Source organism: Heptranchias perlo, chromosome 15 (assembly GCF_035084215.1).
Source record: "Heptranchias perlo isolate sHepPer1 chromosome 15, sHepPer1.hap1, whole genome shotgun sequence".
Taxonomy (NCBI): domain Eukaryota; kingdom Metazoa; phylum Chordata; class Chondrichthyes; order Hexanchiformes; family Hexanchidae; genus Heptranchias; species Heptranchias perlo.
Genome location: NC_090339.1, coordinates 9740618 through 9760315, shown reverse-complemented (window position 1 = coordinate 9760315; position 19698 = coordinate 9740618). Strand labels below are relative to the sequence as shown.

The 19698-nt window shown below is 43.2% G+C and overlaps 1 protein-coding gene across 3 annotated transcripts in view; it reads right to left on the bottom strand.

Moving 5' to 3' along the window:
* rps6kal (ribosomal protein S6 kinase a, like) overlaps positions 1 to 19698 on the bottom strand; it is a 148733-nt gene that overhangs the window by 15490 nt on the left and 113545 nt on the right. For all 3 annotated transcript variants that reach the window (XM_067996841.1, XM_067996840.1, XM_067996839.1), the window contains exons 16-17: positions 14228 to 14317; positions 7679 to 7837 (exon numbers count right to left, since the gene is read on the bottom strand). In XM_067996841.1, coding sequence (XP_067852942.1) covers positions 7679 to 7837; positions 14228 to 14317 — 249 coding nt within the window. The remainder of the gene's footprint in view (positions 1 to 7678; positions 7838 to 14227; positions 14318 to 19698) is intronic.

Genomic DNA, 19698 nt, shown 5'->3' with positions numbered 1-19698 from the left:
ATAATTATTATGTAGGGGGTTCAACTTAGCGGTTTTCTAAGTACCAACACACGGCCCATACTGAGCTTACTTAATATGAAATAGCTAAATACAGTGCACCAACTTTCTAAAAGACATTGCGAACAATAAAGGGGTTAGAGAGGTTGTTTTATAATGTTTCCATACAAGCAAAGTAACTGTGAATGATAGGTGTTATATCAGAGGCTCTGGTGGCAGGAGTGTTATGGGACGAATTCCATGTGCGTGCCAGTATTAGGTCAGGGCCACTGAATTATAGTGACTGAATAAACCATATACCATTTTTACTAAATGGGACTCTGGCATTTTTTTTTACTGTGGTTATGGATAAGCTCATGGATTTCACCATTGAGAGAGAGAAGCATTATAAAACATCCCCTCTAACCTCTTTTCATATTGCTCACAATGACTTTTAGAAAGCTCCCCCACCAAGCCGAACATCTCCAGTCCTGAACCCTCATCTCGCTCGAGTTTCTCTCCCATCTCCCCCATGCCCTCAAGAAGCCCAGCTTGTCCATGAGACCCACCTCCTGCTCCCTCAATTCCATTCCCACAAAAGTCCTGACTGCCCCTTTCTGGCCCTCATGCTAGCTGACATTGTAAATAGTTCCCTCTCCTTAGGTATTGTCCCTCATCCTATTAACAACGCAGTCATCAGCCCCGTCATGAAAAACCTACCCTTAACCCCTTTGTCCTTACAAACTACTGCCCTATTTCCAACCTTCCTTTCCTCTCCAAAGTCCTCGAGTGTGTTGTTGCCTTCCCAATCACTGCCCATCTTTCTTGCATCTTCCTGTCTGAATTGCATTTACACAGCGCCTTTCACAACCTCAGGATGTCTCAAAGCATTTCACAGTCAATGAAGTACTTTTGAAGTGTAGTCACTATTGCAATGTAGGAAAAGCAGCACCTAATTTGCTCACGGCTAGGTCCCACAAACAGCAAGGAGATAATGACCAGATAATGTGTTTTAGTGATGTTGGTTGAGGGATAAATATTGGCCAGGACACTGGGGAGAACTCCCCTGCTCTTCTTTGATGTGGAGATGCCGGTGATGGACTGGGGTTGACAATTGTAAACAATTTTACAACACCAAGTTATAGTCCAGCAATTTTATTTTAAATTCACAAGCTTTCGGAGATTTTCTCCTTCCTCAGGCAAATGTTTCAAGATCTCCTTGAAGCCTACGCATTTATACATATTGAACAATAATACATGGTGTTTACAGACTGCCCCTGCAACTGCCCGTTGCCAAGGCAATCACCGTGTTCAGACAGAGAGGTGTTACCTGCAGAACCTCCGAATACACATTCAACAAAAAAACAAACAGGGAAAAAAAACAGAGAAAAAAAAACAGAGAGAGGCAGAAACATCCGGAAGGCAGAGAGAGCCAGCAAATGACCCATTATATTAAAAACAGATAACATTTGTTCGCTGGTGGGGTAACGTGTAGCGTGACATGAACCCAAGATCCCGGTTGAGGCCGTCCTCATGGGTGCGGAACTTGGCTATCAATTTCTGCTCGACGATTTTGCGTTGTCGTCACACAACGCAAAATCGTCGAGCAGAAATTGATAGCCAAGTTCCGCACCCATGAGGACGGCCTCAACCGGGATCTTGGGTTCATGTCACGCTACACGTTACCCCACCAGCGAACAAATGTTATCTGTTTTTAATCTGTTTTTAATATAATGGGTCATTTGCTGGCTCTCTCTGCCTTCCGGATGTTTCTGCCTCTCTCTGTTTTTTTTTCTCTGTTTTTTTTCCCTGTTTGTTTTTTTGTTGAATGTGTATTCGGAGGTTCTGCAGGTAACACCTCTCTGTCTGAACACGGTGATTGCCTTGGCAACGGGCAGTTGCAGGGGCAGTCTGTAAACACCATGTATTATTGTTCAATATGTATAAATGCGTAGGCTTCAAGGAGATCTTGAAACATTTGCCTGAGGAAGGAGAAAATCTCCGAAAGCTTGTGAATTTAAAATAAAATTGCTGGACTATAACTTGGTGTTGTAAAATTGTTTACAATTGCTCTTCTTTGAATAGTGCTATCTGAGAGAGCAGATGTGGCCTCAGTTTAATGTCTCATCCAAAAAAATGGCACATCCAACAATGCAGCATTCCCTCAGTACTGCATCGGAGTATCGGCCTAGATTTTGTGCTCAAGTCCCTGAAGTGGGACTTGAACCCATGACCTTCTGAATCAGAGGCGAGAATGCTACCCACTGAGTCAAGGCTGACACCCAAGTCTTATTTTACAATACTCTTCAAGAAACTAGAATAATTTTCATTACAGTTTCGCATTCAAGATTTTTACATTCAATATCTTAATCCTGGGACCGCATCATGGCTTTTATTTCTGTCTTTATATCAATAATCTCTTTCATCTTAAATATCTCTTGCTCTAGATTTTCATTCCTGTCTTCCATTTGCTTCCCTCCTGATCTGTGCTTCCCACAGAGTAAAGGCTGTCAACTAAGACCCTGAGGAGGCTGCAAGTCAAAGAAACCATCATGAAAGATAACTGGGAGGAAAGGCCATGGCTACACTAGCAGAGTGCAGCTGCACCATCAATGCAATGGCTCCCTGCTGTGCAGAGCAGCATCAAGAACCCTTAAACAGTTCATCTCACCTAGCATTCTGTAGTCAACAGTAGGAGACAGAATCAAACTTTTAAAGATTTGGGCTGTGGTTGCTGATTTTCTCAATAATCCCCGAATAGCAGTGAATTAAACATTTGTTACAAATATCACACATCAGGCTTCCTGGTCTTGACTGATTTATTGCACAAAATGCTCTCTTTTAGTTGACTTCACCCAATAAGAGCAACGGTTCAGAAACCAACCACAAGTTAAACAGGCTACTATTGGTAAATGTAGTCTGGAGGTTGTCACTGGCTTTCATTTCAGGACAACAGTTAGACGGTCTAGTCTTAGTAAACGATTCATGGAATACACAAAAACTAACTCTGTAAAGGTTTGTTTGGTTTTTGGGAGCTCATCAAAAGTTACAAGAATTATTGTACTATAAGGGTTGGACGGTGTCATCGACAGTGCTATCAAGCAGCACTTACTCACCAATATCCCACTCACCAATGCTCAGTTTGGGTTCCGCCAGGATCACTCGGCTCCAGACCTCATGACAGCCTTGGTCCAAACATGGACAAAAAAGCTGAATTCCAGAGGTGAGATGAGAGTGACTGCCCTTGACATCAAGGCAGCATTTGACTGAATGTGGACCAAGCAGCCCTTGTAAAATTGAAGTCAATGGGAATCAGGGGGAAAACTCTCCAGTGGCTGGAGTCACACCTAGCACAAAGGAAGATAGTAGTGGTTGTTGGAGGCCAATCATCTCAGCCCCAGGACAACACTGCAGGAGTTCCTCAGGGCAGTGTCCAAGGCCCAACCATCTTCAGCTGCTTCATTAATGACCTTCTCTCCATCATAAGGTCACAAGTGGGGATGCTCGCTGATGACTGCACATTGTTCAGTTCCATTCGCAACCTCTCATATAATGAAGCAGTCTGTGCCCGCATGCAGCAAGACCTGGACAACATCCAGGCTTGGGCTGATAAGTGGCAAGTAACATTTGCGCCAGACAAGTGCCAGCAATGACCATCTCCAACAAGAGAGAGTCTAACCACCTCCCCTTGACGTTCAATGGCATTACCATCACCGAATCCCCCACCATCAACATCCTGGGGGTCACCATTGACCAGAAACTTAACTGGACCAGCCACATAAATACTGTGGCTACAAGAGCAGGTCAGAGAGACTGGGTATTCTGCAGCGTGTGACTCACCTCCTGACTTTCCACCATCTATAAAGGCACACGTCAGGAATGCGATTGAATACTTTCCATTTGCCTGGATAAGTGCAGCTCCAACACTCAAGAAGCTCGACACCATCCAAGACAAAGCAGCCGACTTGAGTGACACCCCATCCACCACCCTAAACATTCACTCCCTCCACCACCGGCACCCCGTGGCTGCAGTGCGTCCTATCCACAGGATGCACTGCAGCAACTCGCTTCTTCAACAGCACCTCTACCACCTAGAAGGACAAGTGCAGCAGGCACATGGGAACACCACCACCTGCACATTCCCCTCCAAATCCTGACTTGGAAATATATCGCCGTTCCTTCATTGTCGCTGGGTCAAAATCTTAAAACTCCCTACCTAACAGCACTGTGGGAAAACCTTCACCACACAAACTGCAGCGGTTCAAGAAGGTGGCTCACCACCACCTTCTCAAAGGCAATTAGGGATGGGCAATAAATGTTGGCCTTGACAGCGACACCAACATCCCATGAATGAATAAAAAAAGTCTTAAAGTGCCTTTTGGAAAACCAACTGCCTATAGAGTGGCACCCATTACTTCTAGAAAGAAACCGTTAAACATCACTGACAAAATCAGTGATCAGTTTCAGCTATACTTATTTATGAATCACCTACCTCTTAAGGGTACAACAGCAATGTTTCTACTGGGAGACATTATACATTTGAAAAGACAGCTCGTCACAACATTCATACAAGGGCGCCTGATTGGTCATGTTTCTAATGAGCTTACAGTGTATTCACACCACATGTTTAGCGTTAGTGCAAAACTGCTTTGGCTTCACACTGAAGATAAACTTGAAGTGTAAATTCAACATTAGACTGAAACAAAGCAAAGAGACACTGCCTCCTCAAGGGAGTCTCGCTCCTCTTCACTCTGGTGTCAGGTCGCGCCTTAATTCCAGATACAGGCTGTATTTACATTAGCTGCAATGTCAGTGCAAAGAGAAGCCATTTTGCACTGCACTGCAGTTAGTGTGAATGAACCCAGTGTGTTCCATCAACATCCAGTATATCTGTGCATCATTCTGGGAAGCAGTATCTTAGTGGGGTCCATGCTTTAGATAAGGAAGCAAAAACTTACACGGAACAGGATGGTGCAGTAAAATTCAGAAATGGGAGCGGGACAGAAATTAGGTGTGCTGAGTGAGTGTGATTTCCACTGTTCCCTTGCCCTCAGCCGCTGCTGCATTAATCCTAATAATTGCGGTCATAATGAAAATACATATACACCTAATGAACAGTATGCGGTGTAGTAATTGAAATGCCAAGTCATTGATAGGTTACCATACTATTTGGTGTATGTACATATAAATGGATTGTGTCTGTTTATGAGAGAAATTGTGTGTAGGTGGATGGTGTGTATGGATGTGTAAATGTGTCTGTGTGCGCGTTTGTGGTAAACGGATTACGTATATATGTGTGTGGGTCACTGAATGAGTCTTTTGGCAAACATAGAAACATAGAAAATAGGAGCAGGAGTGCGCCAGTCGGCCCTTCGAGCCTGCTCCGCCATTCAATATGATCATGGCTGATCCTCTATCTCAATACCCCTTGATGCCTTTTGTGTCTAGAAATCTATCTAGCTCCTTCTTAAATATATTCAGTGACTTGGCCTCCACAGCCTTCTGTGGTAGAGAATTCCACAGGTTCACCACCCCCGAGTAAAGTTTATCCTCATCTCAGTCCTAAATGTCATACCCCGTAGCCTGAGACTGTGACCCCTTGTTCTGGACCCCCCAGTCAGGGGAAACATCCTCCCTGCATCCAGTCTGTCTAGCCCTGTCAGAATTTTATATGTATCAATGAGATCCCCTCTCATTCTTCTAAACGCGAGTGAATACAGGCCGAGTCGACCCAATCTCTCCTCATGCGACAGTCCTGCCATCCCAGGAATCAGTCTGGGCTTTTTTCATAATTTAACTCCTTATTTCCAATTGTACAATTGGACAATGTGAGTTGAGCAACTGTAAACACATTGCTAACTAATGTTGAGACTGGCTAATTCATGGTGCACACTGTCCATCAGGAATTGATAATAACATCAATAAAAAGGCTCAGGTCTTTGCAGTTTCTGTAACCATGAAGGATAATTTAACAGATTGCCAGGTGAGAGCTTGCTGGGTATTAAGCAAATATGACATTACCAAGCCACAGATTCCTTTTTCTCATCGGCATGCAAGGTATGCCCTGCACTGTCAGTCCCTAACTGTGCACTACTTCTTACTTTCACGAGAGCATCACGTTGTTGATGATTTTATAATCCTTGACTGATAAAAATTAGTATCGAACCATGTTGGATTTAACTGACCAACTCCACCTCTTAAGAACTTAAACTCCATGAGTAGCTGGTGAAAGAATGAAGATCAGACCTATGTAGCTGGACAGAGCAGAACAGCACAGCGATGGGCTGGTGGATTACTATCATTCCGACAGATAGTAAACCCAGACAAGTAAATCACTAAATCATGAAGTGAGAACTTCATGCTGCAGCACTTCTAATATTACCGCTGAATCCACAATATTTATGCCAAGATAAAATATCAGGAGATGAGCAATACCTGGATAACATCCAGGCTTGGGCTGATAAGTGGCAAGTAACATTTGCGCCAGACAAGTGCCAGGCAATGACCATCTCCAACAATAGAGAATCTAACCACCTCCCCTTGACATTCAACGGCATTACCATCACCGAAACCCCCACCAACATCCTGGGGGTCACCATTGACCAGACACTTAACTGGACCAGCCATATAAATACTGTGGCTACAAGAGCAGATCAGAGGCTGGGTTTTCTGCAGCGAGTGACTCACCTCCTGACTCCTCAAAGCCTTTCCACCATCTACAAGGCACAAATCAGGAGTGTGATGGAATACTCTTCACTTGCCTGGATGAGTGCAGCTCCAACAACACTCAAGAAGCTCGACACCATCCAAGACAAAGCAGCCCGCTTGATTGGCACCCCATCCACCACCCTAAACATTCACTCCCTTCACCACCAGCGCACAATGACTGCAGTGTGTACCATCCACAGGATGCACTGCAGCAACTCGCCAAGGCTTCTTCGACAGCACCTCCCAAACCCACGACCTCTACCACCTAGAAGGACAAGGGCAGCAGGCACATGGGAACAGCACTACCTGCATGTTCCCCTCCAAATCACACACCATCCTGACTTGGAAATATATCACCGTTCCTTCATTGTCACTTGGTCAAAATCCTGGAACTCCCTTCCTAACAGTACTGTGGGAGAACCGTCACCACACGGACTGCAGCGGTTCAAGAAGGCGGCTCACCACCACCTTCTCAATGGCAATTAGGGATGGGCAATAAATGTTGGCCTTGCCAGCAACGCCCACATCCCATCAATTAATAAAATAAAAACCTTGTAAAATGACATGACAATTGGTTAAGGACTTATGTGCTACATTATCGCATCCATTCCTATTGTGCACTCATGAAACCACAAGAGTCCTCCAACTGTTCACCAATAAAGGTTCAAATTTGAAACATTTGATATATATATTGGGCTATTAAAAGATTAAGCCATAACAAAATCAACCTCACTTCATAAAAAAGGGTATAAATTGTTATCCACACATTTCAATGATCATCAAAAAAGTAGCATCAAAACTCCAGTAAATTTAACAGTTAGAAGCAATGTTCCGCATTTAACTTGTTCAAGACAAAGAATCAGGACATATTTTTTCTACGTGTTGATTTGTATTTTTTACTCTGAAAGAAAAACTTTTTAAAAGACAGCAGAATTATGGCACACATGGTTAAGGCCCTGAGGAATTATAATCTGCTGCAGACATAAGGACTTACCCCTTGGCAGTGAAGATAGTCCACTGTTTTTGTTATTGTGAATAGCACAGCACTGGCTTCTCGTTCTGAAAAGTATTTTTGCCGAAGGAGCCTATCGAGCAGCTCGCCCCCTTTCAATAGCTCAGTGACAAGGTAAACATATCGGCCATCGTCATATACCTGTGCATGCAAAACAGTCACCATCAAATTACACTCCAATTTTCTTCACAACAAAGTCATTCAAATATAAACTTCAAATTTTACAACAAATATAAAGTTCTATTAACAGCATTATTTGGACACAAAATATAATCCAATTCCACCATAGTTGATGTTCAAGTACTACAGCACAACACACTGAGTTGATTGTCTTTTTGGGGAAAAACGTGAGTATTTTTAAAATTAAAATTATATAATTATACACACTGTCACACATATATGCACACAATTCATTTGCACACACAAACATAGCATTTACCACACACAGTCATGGATACACAATCAGAATCCATTTACGCGCACACACACACACACACACACACACACACACACACACACCCTCCCTAGTTACTTGTTGGATTTCCCATGCAGCACACACAATTCATTAGCTAACAGGGCAGGTGGCTGTTCTATTCCCAGGTCCTGTCAATCTCAACAGTCATTAGGGCACATATTGAAGTGATTTGCTCTCAGATATTGCTTCCCTTCCTCTCTTCCGCCAGGGAATTGCCTGGCAAGTGTCTAGACTGCGTCTCCCCTTACGTTGTGTGGAATGAGGAACAATGTTTTTGAAGGGTATTTCTCTTCACATTTCTGTTCAATGTTAGCACGGACATAGCATAACACTTGTTTTAGGATGTACACATTTCCTTGTAGTGCACTTTAATCTCCAATAACCATATAATGATATTGGGGGGGGGGGTAGTATTTAATCGAAGGGCTACCAAAACTAGATTATGCCACATTATGGGGTTACAATTGGACTCAATCTGCAAGGTGATGCGTTGGACACCATTTTAAAGACGTCACTGGAAAATATATCTCCAAATTTTGCCAGCTACAATTTTCCAAGAGGAATCTGCTTTAACGACCGATACTGGCTTGTGAAGGTACAGTTATATTGCTACTATTCACTGCAATGCAAAAGTGGCAGTATAACTCCAGTCTCAGGTCCAGGCCAAAATCTGGAGTGGAGCAATGCAAGATCCCTGGCAGGGGGTTCCACTCTGCATTGATGCTGCCTGGAGTATGGGTCCTGTACAGGGTACAGCATAGACTAAAACAAGATCAGGGCGGTATCTGAGCTTCCATAGAGATTAAACATTTTGAGAATGATGCTGCTCCCACATGTAGTCGATGCATTTAAAACAGCCATTCGATAGGGGATCTCTGGACGTGCACGTTAAGACGCAGGTACAGAGCTTTTTCCCAGACACAAGAGGTGGATTTGCATCAGAGCAATGTAAACAAGGTATTGCAGCTACCAGAGATTGGTATCTACAGTAAAGGCACAGCTTAAACTGTCCATTTGAGTTTCTTTGTAGCTGCAAACTCTTCATTATTATTTTAACTGGTCTTTATTGTCCATCCCTCGTTGCTCCGACTAGGTGGTGGGCCTTCTCCTTCAACTGTTGCAGTGCTTGTGAAGATACCCCCACAATGGTGTTGGGTAGGGAGGTCCAGGGCAGTGACCCAGCAAGGATGACGGAACAGCAAGGTGTTCGAGTCAAGATGGATTGTGACCTGGAGGAGAACTTGGGGGGGTGATGGTGTTCCAGCTGTATGTTATTAGACATGTCTGTTCATAAAGTGCCAAAGGAATACATTGAAGTTTTTGACAAAAGGCTTTCCAACTTTCCTATGAGGAACCCCTTGTAAATATCAACACTTTGCCAGAGAATCCTATTCTAAAATATGGATTCAAAGGAATACACTGCTATTAGTGCAGCAAACATGTTTTGGTGGGACAGAACAATGGAAATAACAGGCGAGCGGCAGTGGACCTGAGAGTAGAAGACTGAGATTGGGGAATAAAAGCAGCAACAGACCTGCAACAAGAGACAACTACTGTGCGACGTCACAGGTGAGGCAGGAGAGTCCGAGAGGTGAGCACAGGATAAAAGGAGACACCGAGAGCGGGAGGAGAGTCTGAGAGTCTATGGCAAGTCATGGCAGCACAGCTTGCACCTGTGATATGCTCCTCCTGCACTACGTGGGAAGTCATGGACACTACCAGTGTCCCTGGCAACCACGTGTGCAGGAAGTGTGTCCAGCTGTAGCTACTGGCTAACCGTCTTTCGGAGCTGGAGCTACGGGTGGATTCACTGTGGAGGATCCGCGATGCTGAGACTATCGTGGATAGCACGTTCAGTGAGGTGGTCACACCGCAGGTAAAGAGTACGCAGGCAGAAAGGAAATGGGTGACCGCCAGGCAGAGTAAAAGGACGAGGCAGGTAGAGCAGGAGTCCCCTGGGGCCATCTCCCTCTCAAACAGATATTCTGCTTTAGATACTGTTGGGGGAGATGGCTTATCAGGGGAAAGCAGCAAGAGCCAGGTTCGGGGCACCACGGGTGGCTCTGCTGCACAGGAGGGGAGGAAGAAGAGTGGCAGGGCTATAGTGATAGGGGATTCAATTGTAAGGGGAACAGATAGGCGTTTCTGCGGCCGCAAACGTGACTCCAGGATGGTGTGTTGCCTCCCTGGTGCTAGGGTCAAGGATGTCACGGAGCGGCTGCAGGGCATTCTGGAGGAGGAGGGTGAACAGCCAGTAGTCGTGGTCCATATTGGTACCAACGACATAGGTAAAAAAAGGGATGGGGTCCTGCAAAGTGAATTTAAGGAGTTAGGAGATAAATTAAAAAGCAGGACTTTAAAGGTAGTGATCTCAGGATTACTACCGGTGCCACGTGCTAGTGAGTATAGGAACAGGAGAATAGACCGGATGAATGCGTGGCTGCAGGGATGGTGTTTGAGGGAGGGATTTAGATTCCTGGGACATTGGGACCGGTTCTGGGGAAGGTGGGACCTGTACAAGTGTGACGGGTTACATCCGAGCAGGACCGGGACCAATGTCCTCGCGGGGGTGTTTGCTAGTGCTGTTGGGGAAGGTTTAAACTAGAGTGGCAGGGGGATGGGAACCTGAGCGGGGAGTCAGAAGGGAATAAAGTTGAGAGCAGCAAGAGAGGGGAAGACCCAGGGGAAATCTACAATACAAATAGTACAAACAGTTGTTCAAGAACAAGTGAAAGGGAAAAGCGGAGATCAGCGGAAAGAAAGTGTACTTTAGGCACGACAGATAAAATAAAAACTAGAAGGCGTAAGGCGATTAACCCAGCATCAAAGCTGTGGCAGGGGGTTGGGAACCTGAGCAGGGAGACAGAGGAAAGCGTTTCAGGAAGGGACAGAAGGTATGGAGTAAAAGGTAAAGTGTTAAAAAAGGAAAAAGCAGGAACTAAGTGTCACAAAACATATTTGAAAGCTCTTTATCTGAATGCACGGAGCATTCGTAACAAAATGGACGAGTTAACGGCACAAATAACTACGTATGGGTATGATCTTGTGGCCATTACAGAAACATGGCTGCAGGGTGACAACGACTGGGAATTAAATATGCCAGGGTATTTAACAATCAGGAAGGACAGGCAGGAAGGAAGGGGAGGTGGGGTGGCTATGTTAATAAAGGAAGGAATCACTGTAATACAGAGAAATGATATTGGGACAAAGGATCAGGATAATGAAACAGTTTGGGTAGAGATAAGGAATAATAAGGGGAGAAAAACACTCGTGGGCGTAGTATATAGGCCTCCTAATAGTTGCAACTCTGCTGGAAGTATTATTAATCAGGAAATAGTCGGGGCATGTAATAAGGGTACAGCTATAATTATGGGGGATTTTAACTATCATATTAACTAGACAAATCAAATTGGGCAGGGCAGCCTTGAGGAAGAGTTTATTGAGTATATTAGGGATGGATTTCTTGAGCAGTATATAACTGATCCTACAAGGGGGCAGGCAACCTTGGACCTGGTCCTGTGTAATGAGCCAGGATTAATTAATAATGTCCTAGTTAAGGATCCCCTTGGAATGAGTGACCATAACATGGTTACATTCCATATCCAATTAGAGGGCGAGAAGGTTGGTTCTCAAACAAGCGTACTGAGCTTGAATAAAGGAGACTATGATGGTATGAGAGCGGAATCGATTAAAGTGGACTGGGAAAATAGATTAAAGGGTAAGACGGTACATGAGCAGTGGTGTTCATTTAAGGAGTTATTTTACAACTTTCAAAAAATATATACTCCACTGAGGAAAAAAGGGTGTAAAAGAAATGACAGCCATCCGTGGCTAAGTAAAGAAATTAAGGATAGTATCCGACTAAAAACAAGGACATATAAGGTAGCCAAACTTAGTGGGAGGATAGAAGATTGGGAAGTCTTCAAAAGACAGCAAAAAGTAACTAAAGGATTGATTAAGAAAGGGAAGATAGATTATGAAAATAAATTAGCAAAAAATATAAGAACAGATAGCAAGAGTTTCTATAGTTATATAAAAAGAAAAAGGGTGGCTAAGGCAAACGTAGGTCCCTTAGAGGATGAGACCGGGAAATTAATGGTGGGAAACATGGAGATGGCAAAAATGCTGAACAAATATTTTGTTTCAGTCTTTACGGTAGAGGACACTAAGAATATCCCAACACTGGACAAACAGGGGGCTCTGGGGGGGGGGGGGGGGGGGGGGGGAGGAGCTTAATACAATTAAAATCACTAAGGAATTGGTACTCAGTAAATTAATGGGACTCAAGGTGGATAAATCCCCTGGACCTGATGGCTTACATCCCAGGGTCTTGAGGGAAGTGGCAGTAGGGATTGTGGATGCTTTGGTAATAATTTTCCAAAATTCTCTGGACTCGGCAAAGATCCCGGCAGATTGGAAAACTGCTAATGTAACACCCTTATTTAAAAAGGGTAGTAGGCAGAAGGCTGGAAATTATAGACCAGTTAGCCTAACATCTGTGGTGGGTAAAATTTTGGAGTCTATTATTAAGGAGACAGTAGCGGAACATTTGGATAAGCATAATTTAATAGGACAAAGTCAGCATGGCTTTACGAAGGGGAAGTCATGTCTGACAAATTTGCTCGAGTTCTTTGAGGACAACGTACAGGGTGGATAAAGGGGAACCAGTGGACGTAGTGTATTTAGGCTTCCAGAAGGCATTCGACAAGGTGCCACATAAAAGATTATTACTTAAGATAAAGAATCACTGGATTGGGGGTAATATTCTGGCATGGGTGGAGGATTGGTTATCTAACAGGAAGCAGAGAGTTGGGATAAATGGTTCATTCTCGGACTGGCAACCAGTAACCAGTGGTGTTCCGCAGGGGTCGGTGCTGGGTCCCCAACTCTTTACAATCTATATTAACGATTTGGAGGAGGGGACCGAGTGTAACATATCAAAGTTTGCACATGATACAAAGATGGGAGGGAAAGTAGAGAGTGAGGAGGACATAAAAAACAAGGGGATATGGACAGGCTGGGTGAGTGGGCAGAGATTTGGCAGATGCAATACAATATTGGAAAATGTGAGGTTATGCACTTTGGCAGGAAAAATCAGAGAGCAAGTTAATTATCTTAATGGCGAGAAACTGGAAAGTACTGCAGTTCAAAGGGATCTGGGGGTCCTCGTGCAAGAAAATCAAAAAGTTAGTATGCAGGTGCAGCAGGTGATCAAGAAGGCAAACAGAATGTTGGCTTTTATTGCTAGGGGGATAGAATATAAAAACAGGGAGGTATTGCTGCAGTTATATAAGGTATTGGTGAGACCACACCTAGAATACTGCATACAGTTTTGGTCTCCATACTTAAGAAAAGACATACTTGCTCTCGAGGCAGTACAAAGAAGGTTCACTCGGTTAATCCCGGGGATGAGGGGGTGGACATATGAGGAGAGGTTGAGTAGATTGGGACTCTACTCATTGGAGTTCAGAAGAATGACAGGCGATCTTATTGAAACAGATAAGATTGTGAAGAGGCCTGATCGGGTGGGTGCGGTAAGGATGTTCCCAAGGATGGGTGAAACTAGAACGAGGGGGCATAATCTTAGAATAAGGGGCTGCTCTTTCAAAACTGAGATGAGGAGAAACTTCTTCACTCAGAGGGTAGTAGGTCTGTGGAATTTGCTGCCCCAGGAATCTGTAAATTTAACACAGAAATAGACAGTTTCCTAGAAGTAAAGGGAATTAGGGGTTACGGGGAGCGGGCAGGAAATTGGACATGAATTTAGATTTGAGGTTAGGATCAGATCAGCCATGATCTTATTGAATGGCGGAGCAGGCTCGAGGGGCCGATTGGCCTACTCCTGCTCCTATTTCTTATGTTCTTAGTAAGTCAACTAATACTTCATAATTCAGAAACACAATCAGAAACCTGATGACCTTGGGTTTGAAGAACTCTGTTTAACAGACAAAAGGAGTGCACAGAAACACCTGCCATGGGTGTTCTGTAGAATTAGTCTTGAAAAATGTGGCAAAGGAAACATGCACATAGCAATCAGAATAATTCAATCAGCTTACATCTTTCAAAGTAATGATGTTTGGATGTTGTCCATAGCGCATTAGTATCTCAATCTCCTCTGAAGGGTCTCGCTTGCTCTTATCAATTATCTGTAAATTTAAAACAATTTAATTAACAAAGACAAGCTAATGGATATTTCTGTTTTCCATAAAACATATCCCCAATGACTGCAAGTAGTTTCTGTTCACTCATACAATCCTGCATCTTTACTGCCCTCATGTGGTTGTTATGGATAATTGCAATAGCAGCACAAAGCCACAGAACAACTGGCACTTATTTAACATGGAAAAAACACCCCAAGGCACTTCACAAAGGCGTATGGAAAAAATGGATACTAAGCCAAAGGAAGAGATATTTGGAGAAGCTTGCTTGAAGAGATGGGTTTTAAGAAGAATCTTAAAGGAGGAAACGGGTAGAGAAGCAGAGGGGTTTATGGAGGGAATTCAAGAGCATGGGCTGAGGAGGCTGAAGGCACGACCATCAATGGGGTGAAGGGAGTGGAGAAATGCACGAGACCGAAGTCAGAGAAACAAGGGAGTTTGGGGATGGGGGCTGGAGAAACTTAGAGATAGGGCGAGGTGAGGCCAGGAATGGATTTAAACACAAGGATGATTATTTTAAATTTGAGACATAGGAGAACGGGAGCCAATGAAGGTCAGCAAGCACAGGGTTGATGGGGGAGACCAGCTTTGTGCAGGATAGGGTACAGGCAGCAGAGTTTTGGACGAGCTGAATGAAGGGTGGACGATTGGAAGCCAGCCAGGAGAACATTAGGATAATTGAATCTGGAGGTGACAAAAGCATTGATGAGGGTTTCAGCAGCAGATGGGCTGAGGTAGGGGCAGAGAGTGATGGTTATTGAGGAGGAAATCGGCAGTTTTTGTGACTGAAAGGATATGGGGTTGTAAATTCAGCTCAGGGTTGAATAGGACGCTGAGGCTGCTAACAGTCTTGGCCAGTCTGAGACTGACCGGGGAGTGGGATGGAATTGGTGGCAGGGCCGGAGGCAATGGCTTCAGTCTTCCCAATGTTTAGTCTGGATGTTGGACAATGAGTCTGACAACGTGGATGCAGTGGAGGAGTCGAGAGAGGTGATGAAGAGGTTAAGCTGGGTGTTGTCAGCGTACATGTGGAAGCTGACCCAGTGTCTATGGACGATGTCACCATGGGCAGCATGTAGACGAGGAAGAGAAGGGTGCCAAGGATAGATCCTTAGGGGACTCCAGAGGTAACGCTATGGGGTGGGAAGAGAAGCCAGTGCTGGATATATTTTGGCTAAGATCGACTATTTGAGTGGAACCAAGCTGGCAATGGAGGACAGGAGGATAGTGTCCTCAGCCATGTCAAAGGCTGCAGAGAACGCAAGGAGGGATAATACACCACAGTCAGAGGATGTGACTGGGATAAAGTCCGCCACAGATGTACTAATCAACATCCTTCAAAGGTATATGAAACAAAGGATATTAGAAACCGTATATCTCCTAACTACATTAGATGGACAGATTGTCAATTACATAGCACATTTGGATTGAATGGAATGGTTTGATTCATTGACTTATGTCAAATACTTTAAATGACCTGTTAGATGGTCACCCTCCAACAACAATGGCAGCAAATAAACCATGCAGACCAAGGCATTCTTGAACTATGCATGTCTCTGCCTTGTCCTGAGGCGTGAAAATTAGCCAGACTGTTAAGTATATTTAATGCAACTCGCAGAAGCAGCTGGCAATAACTGACATTAACCTTGTGTGTACCATGACCAGTATGAGACAGTACAATAATGTAACATGGGGGGAGGGGGGGTCTTCATTTTTATCACACTCATTGTCAACTCCAGCTGTGGACAGTGACATTTTGAAAACTTGTCTATAAAAAAGCCACTGTTTTCATTGATGTGGATATCCAATAACTAAAATAAATGTACAGGAAATCCATTTTGCTGACAGATCAACTTTGTTTTCACACTTAGACGATCACAAAAAATACATAACGGATCTCTTTTGGTAACAGTTCAGGGCTCCACAGCAGTGTGCGATTAAGTTTGCCACAATGTAAGAAAATTCACACACAATAATGATCCCATTTGTTCACACAGATTAGCATCAAAATACATGTTTCTGGATCACAAAGTTACACTATTCAAAAAGTGATACTACATTCATACAAGAGGAGCCCAGCCTACTTTAAAAGATGGTAGATTTCACTCGTTTACTAGAAACATGATCCTTTCCATACTGTGGGTGGATAAATGTAGCTTGCAATATTACACTTGGATAGGGCAGAAACTTCCAGAACAAACAGGACCTTACCCTCCCATGTCTTGTTTTTGTCTTCGTTGTAAGCACTGATTGCAAGGCGTGATCAAATCATTGTAATACAAACAGCCTTGCATCAGTATTCCAGAGGGAAGATCAGGACTTGTGGATGGATACATGAAGATAAAAAAAATAAATTGATTTGAAAGTTCTCTCAGTGGGGCACGGGCCTGGATTCACAGCTGTACATTATTAGTGTCTTCTATATAAATTGACAGACAGAAAGCATCTTCTACAAGGCAGAACCCGAACTAGAAGATTTTGATAAATCAATCAGCAGAAGAGAAGTTTCTTTGGACCATAAATCATCAACAGAATTCCTAAGTGGCTCCTTCACTCAAAAAATTAATTTAGGCTTTGCACCTCAGGAACACTGCAGCAACCTTCCACCATTACATCCTAGAGTTTCTAGTGTTTCCAGTGATTATCCTGACTCCAAGTGATTGTGCTTTCCAATTTTCCGTAAGAGGAAATCGCAAGAGATCTGCACTGGGGTAACATTAGGGATGAGATGATTGGTCAAAGAGAGAGATTACAGCCCCATTTAAAAATTCGGATTTGTATTTTGCAGAGTGAAATACAGCAAAACAGCATTTTTAAACGCAAATGAGTGCAATTTACACACAACTAAGTGTTACACTCTTCATCTCTGAATCCACGTCAAACTCCTCATGCCATGGGGTAGGGGAGAAAAAAAAATCAGAAATGTGAGGCTAGACCCACATGATGATTCTAAATAACATCTCTACAACTGCTTGCTTACTGTATTATCTCTAGCGCACTGAATAAAGGTACTGTTTACACCTTCTGCCGCACTGCTGACAGGTAAGTTGGACTTGGAGTGTGGCTTTTTGATGTTTACCACAGTACTGCTGCAGCCTAATGTAATATATTGTTTCAGTAAATTTGCTACATGACTGACACAAGATTAAAATATTCTACACCAAAACTGAAAGATATAAGCCCCACAGGTATAATATCTGCAATATATTTACCTACTACTTAACAAAACTTGAAGATACAAGTAATTATGTTTTTTCTTCCCTCTGCAAAAGCTATTGTTCCCAGTTATTCACAATGTAATAGTGATGTTTCTTTTGCTCTAATTCCCAAAATGGATTTGCTTAAGATACAAGTAGTTGATTTATTCTTTTATCCGCTCTCCTCCAAAACGTTTCTCCTTTTTCTGTTATTTACACACTATTTAAGATATTTCCCCCTAATTTCCAACTGTTAATTTGTAGAACTTGCTGAATCTGTTGTTGGTGCAGCACTGCCCTGGAAGGCTTTCCCCATCGTTGAGGCTCCGGTAACCACTGCCGGACCAGGTGTTTATTCGTCATGGTTTGGCTGACCGTTTGAGGCCACATGAGCAGGGCTCAGCATCAAAGTGCTTCAAACATGCCCCTCTATCTCCCACCACAAAATTCAATCTCCCTTAGCATCCAATAAAAAAAACTCATTTCATCTCTTGGCTCTGATTTTTTTATTTCATGGCTGAAACAATATTAAACACAGGAGACATGAAAACGATTTATGTTTTTCCCCCATCAGTCACATCCCTGTTAGCTGTAAATTTTCTGCCTGTGTATTGCAGTTCCACGTAAGCAGGCTGAACAACTCCAATGGTGCATTTTTCTCTTTCGCGCAGAACTTATCCACAGCAGATCCAGGTGAAATCTCCAACTCAAGCCCCAGGTTCCAGACAGAAGTTCCATTCACTTCATCCTCCCACTTCAATTTCAGGTTATTTGACTATCATACCTATGTACCAATAATTAGGCTAGTAGCCTGGACTTTGGTTTGTATTCCCAGCTGAAAAATTTTCTATTAGCACAACAGCTGAATTTTTTTTTCAATTTAATACTATTGAGCCTATTATAGGACATCAAGCAAATCAATGGGAAGTACCAAGTGACCTGGAAATAAAGACAAAAAGTGAACGTGGCATTTGTAGTGCCCATAGAGAGAAGTGCACCGAGAAGGTTTGAGTTCATAAATTAGTAATTTTGATGAAACTGTATCTATTTTACTACAGTATATATAAAAATGTATTTTATGAATAAGGACTCTAGAAAGTTATAGATTCTAAACCCAAGTCTACACGAAGTGCCATCGTTATATATATATCCTCTGCTGGATTGTACACGATGCACATCTGGATTGCGAATAGAAATTGGCGTCACTAAGTTTATAGCACTGCAGGCTGGGAAGTGAAGGCGGGCTGAAGTGGAGCGTGACACTTCCTCACAAAAGCTAAGGTAATGGATGATACCAGAACTGAGAGGATATATATATATATATATATATATATATATAACAGAAAAGACTAAACAGGCTGGGGCACTTTTCTCTCGAAAAGAGAAGGCTGAGGGGTGACCTGATAATGTCTTTAAGATAATGAAAGGGTTTGACAGGGTAGATGTAAATAAAATGTTTCCACTTGTGGAGGAGTCCAAAACTAGAGGTCATCAATATAAGATAGTCACTAATAAATCCAAAAGGGAATTCAGGAGAAAATTCTTTACCCAAAGAGAAGTACGAATGTGGAACATGCTACCACAAGTAGTTGAGGCAAATAGCAGAGATGCATTTAAGGGGAAACTAGGTAAGCACACGAAGGAGAAAGGAATATAAGGATATACTGATAGGGGTAGATGAAATAAGGAGGGAGGAGGCTCATAGAGCATAAACGCCAGCATGGACCAGTTGGGCCGAATGGCATGTTTCTGTGCTGTCGGCTCAATGTAACTATGTGAGCAGTATGTGGCCGCCTTATTCTTCCTACCAAAATGCACCACTTCACACTTATCTACATTGAAATTAATTTGCCAATTACACGCCCATTTTGCAAGTTTATTAATATCTTCTTGCATTTTGACACATTCTTACTTTGTATTAACTAGACCCACCCCCCACAATGTGGTGGTGTGTGCAAATTTTGAAATTGTACTTCCGATTCATGTCAATCACAGGGTTCTTACGACATGAATTACCAGCCCTAAATGGCTGCGGTGAGATTAGTTCACATTAACGGTGCAAATTCAGCAATTTCATGACGCAATTTATTTCAATGGGGACGCACACGGCAGGGTTGCAATTTTTCGATTTTGCGAGGCTAAGGGTGGAGCAGCACGGGGCAAGTCGTCCAA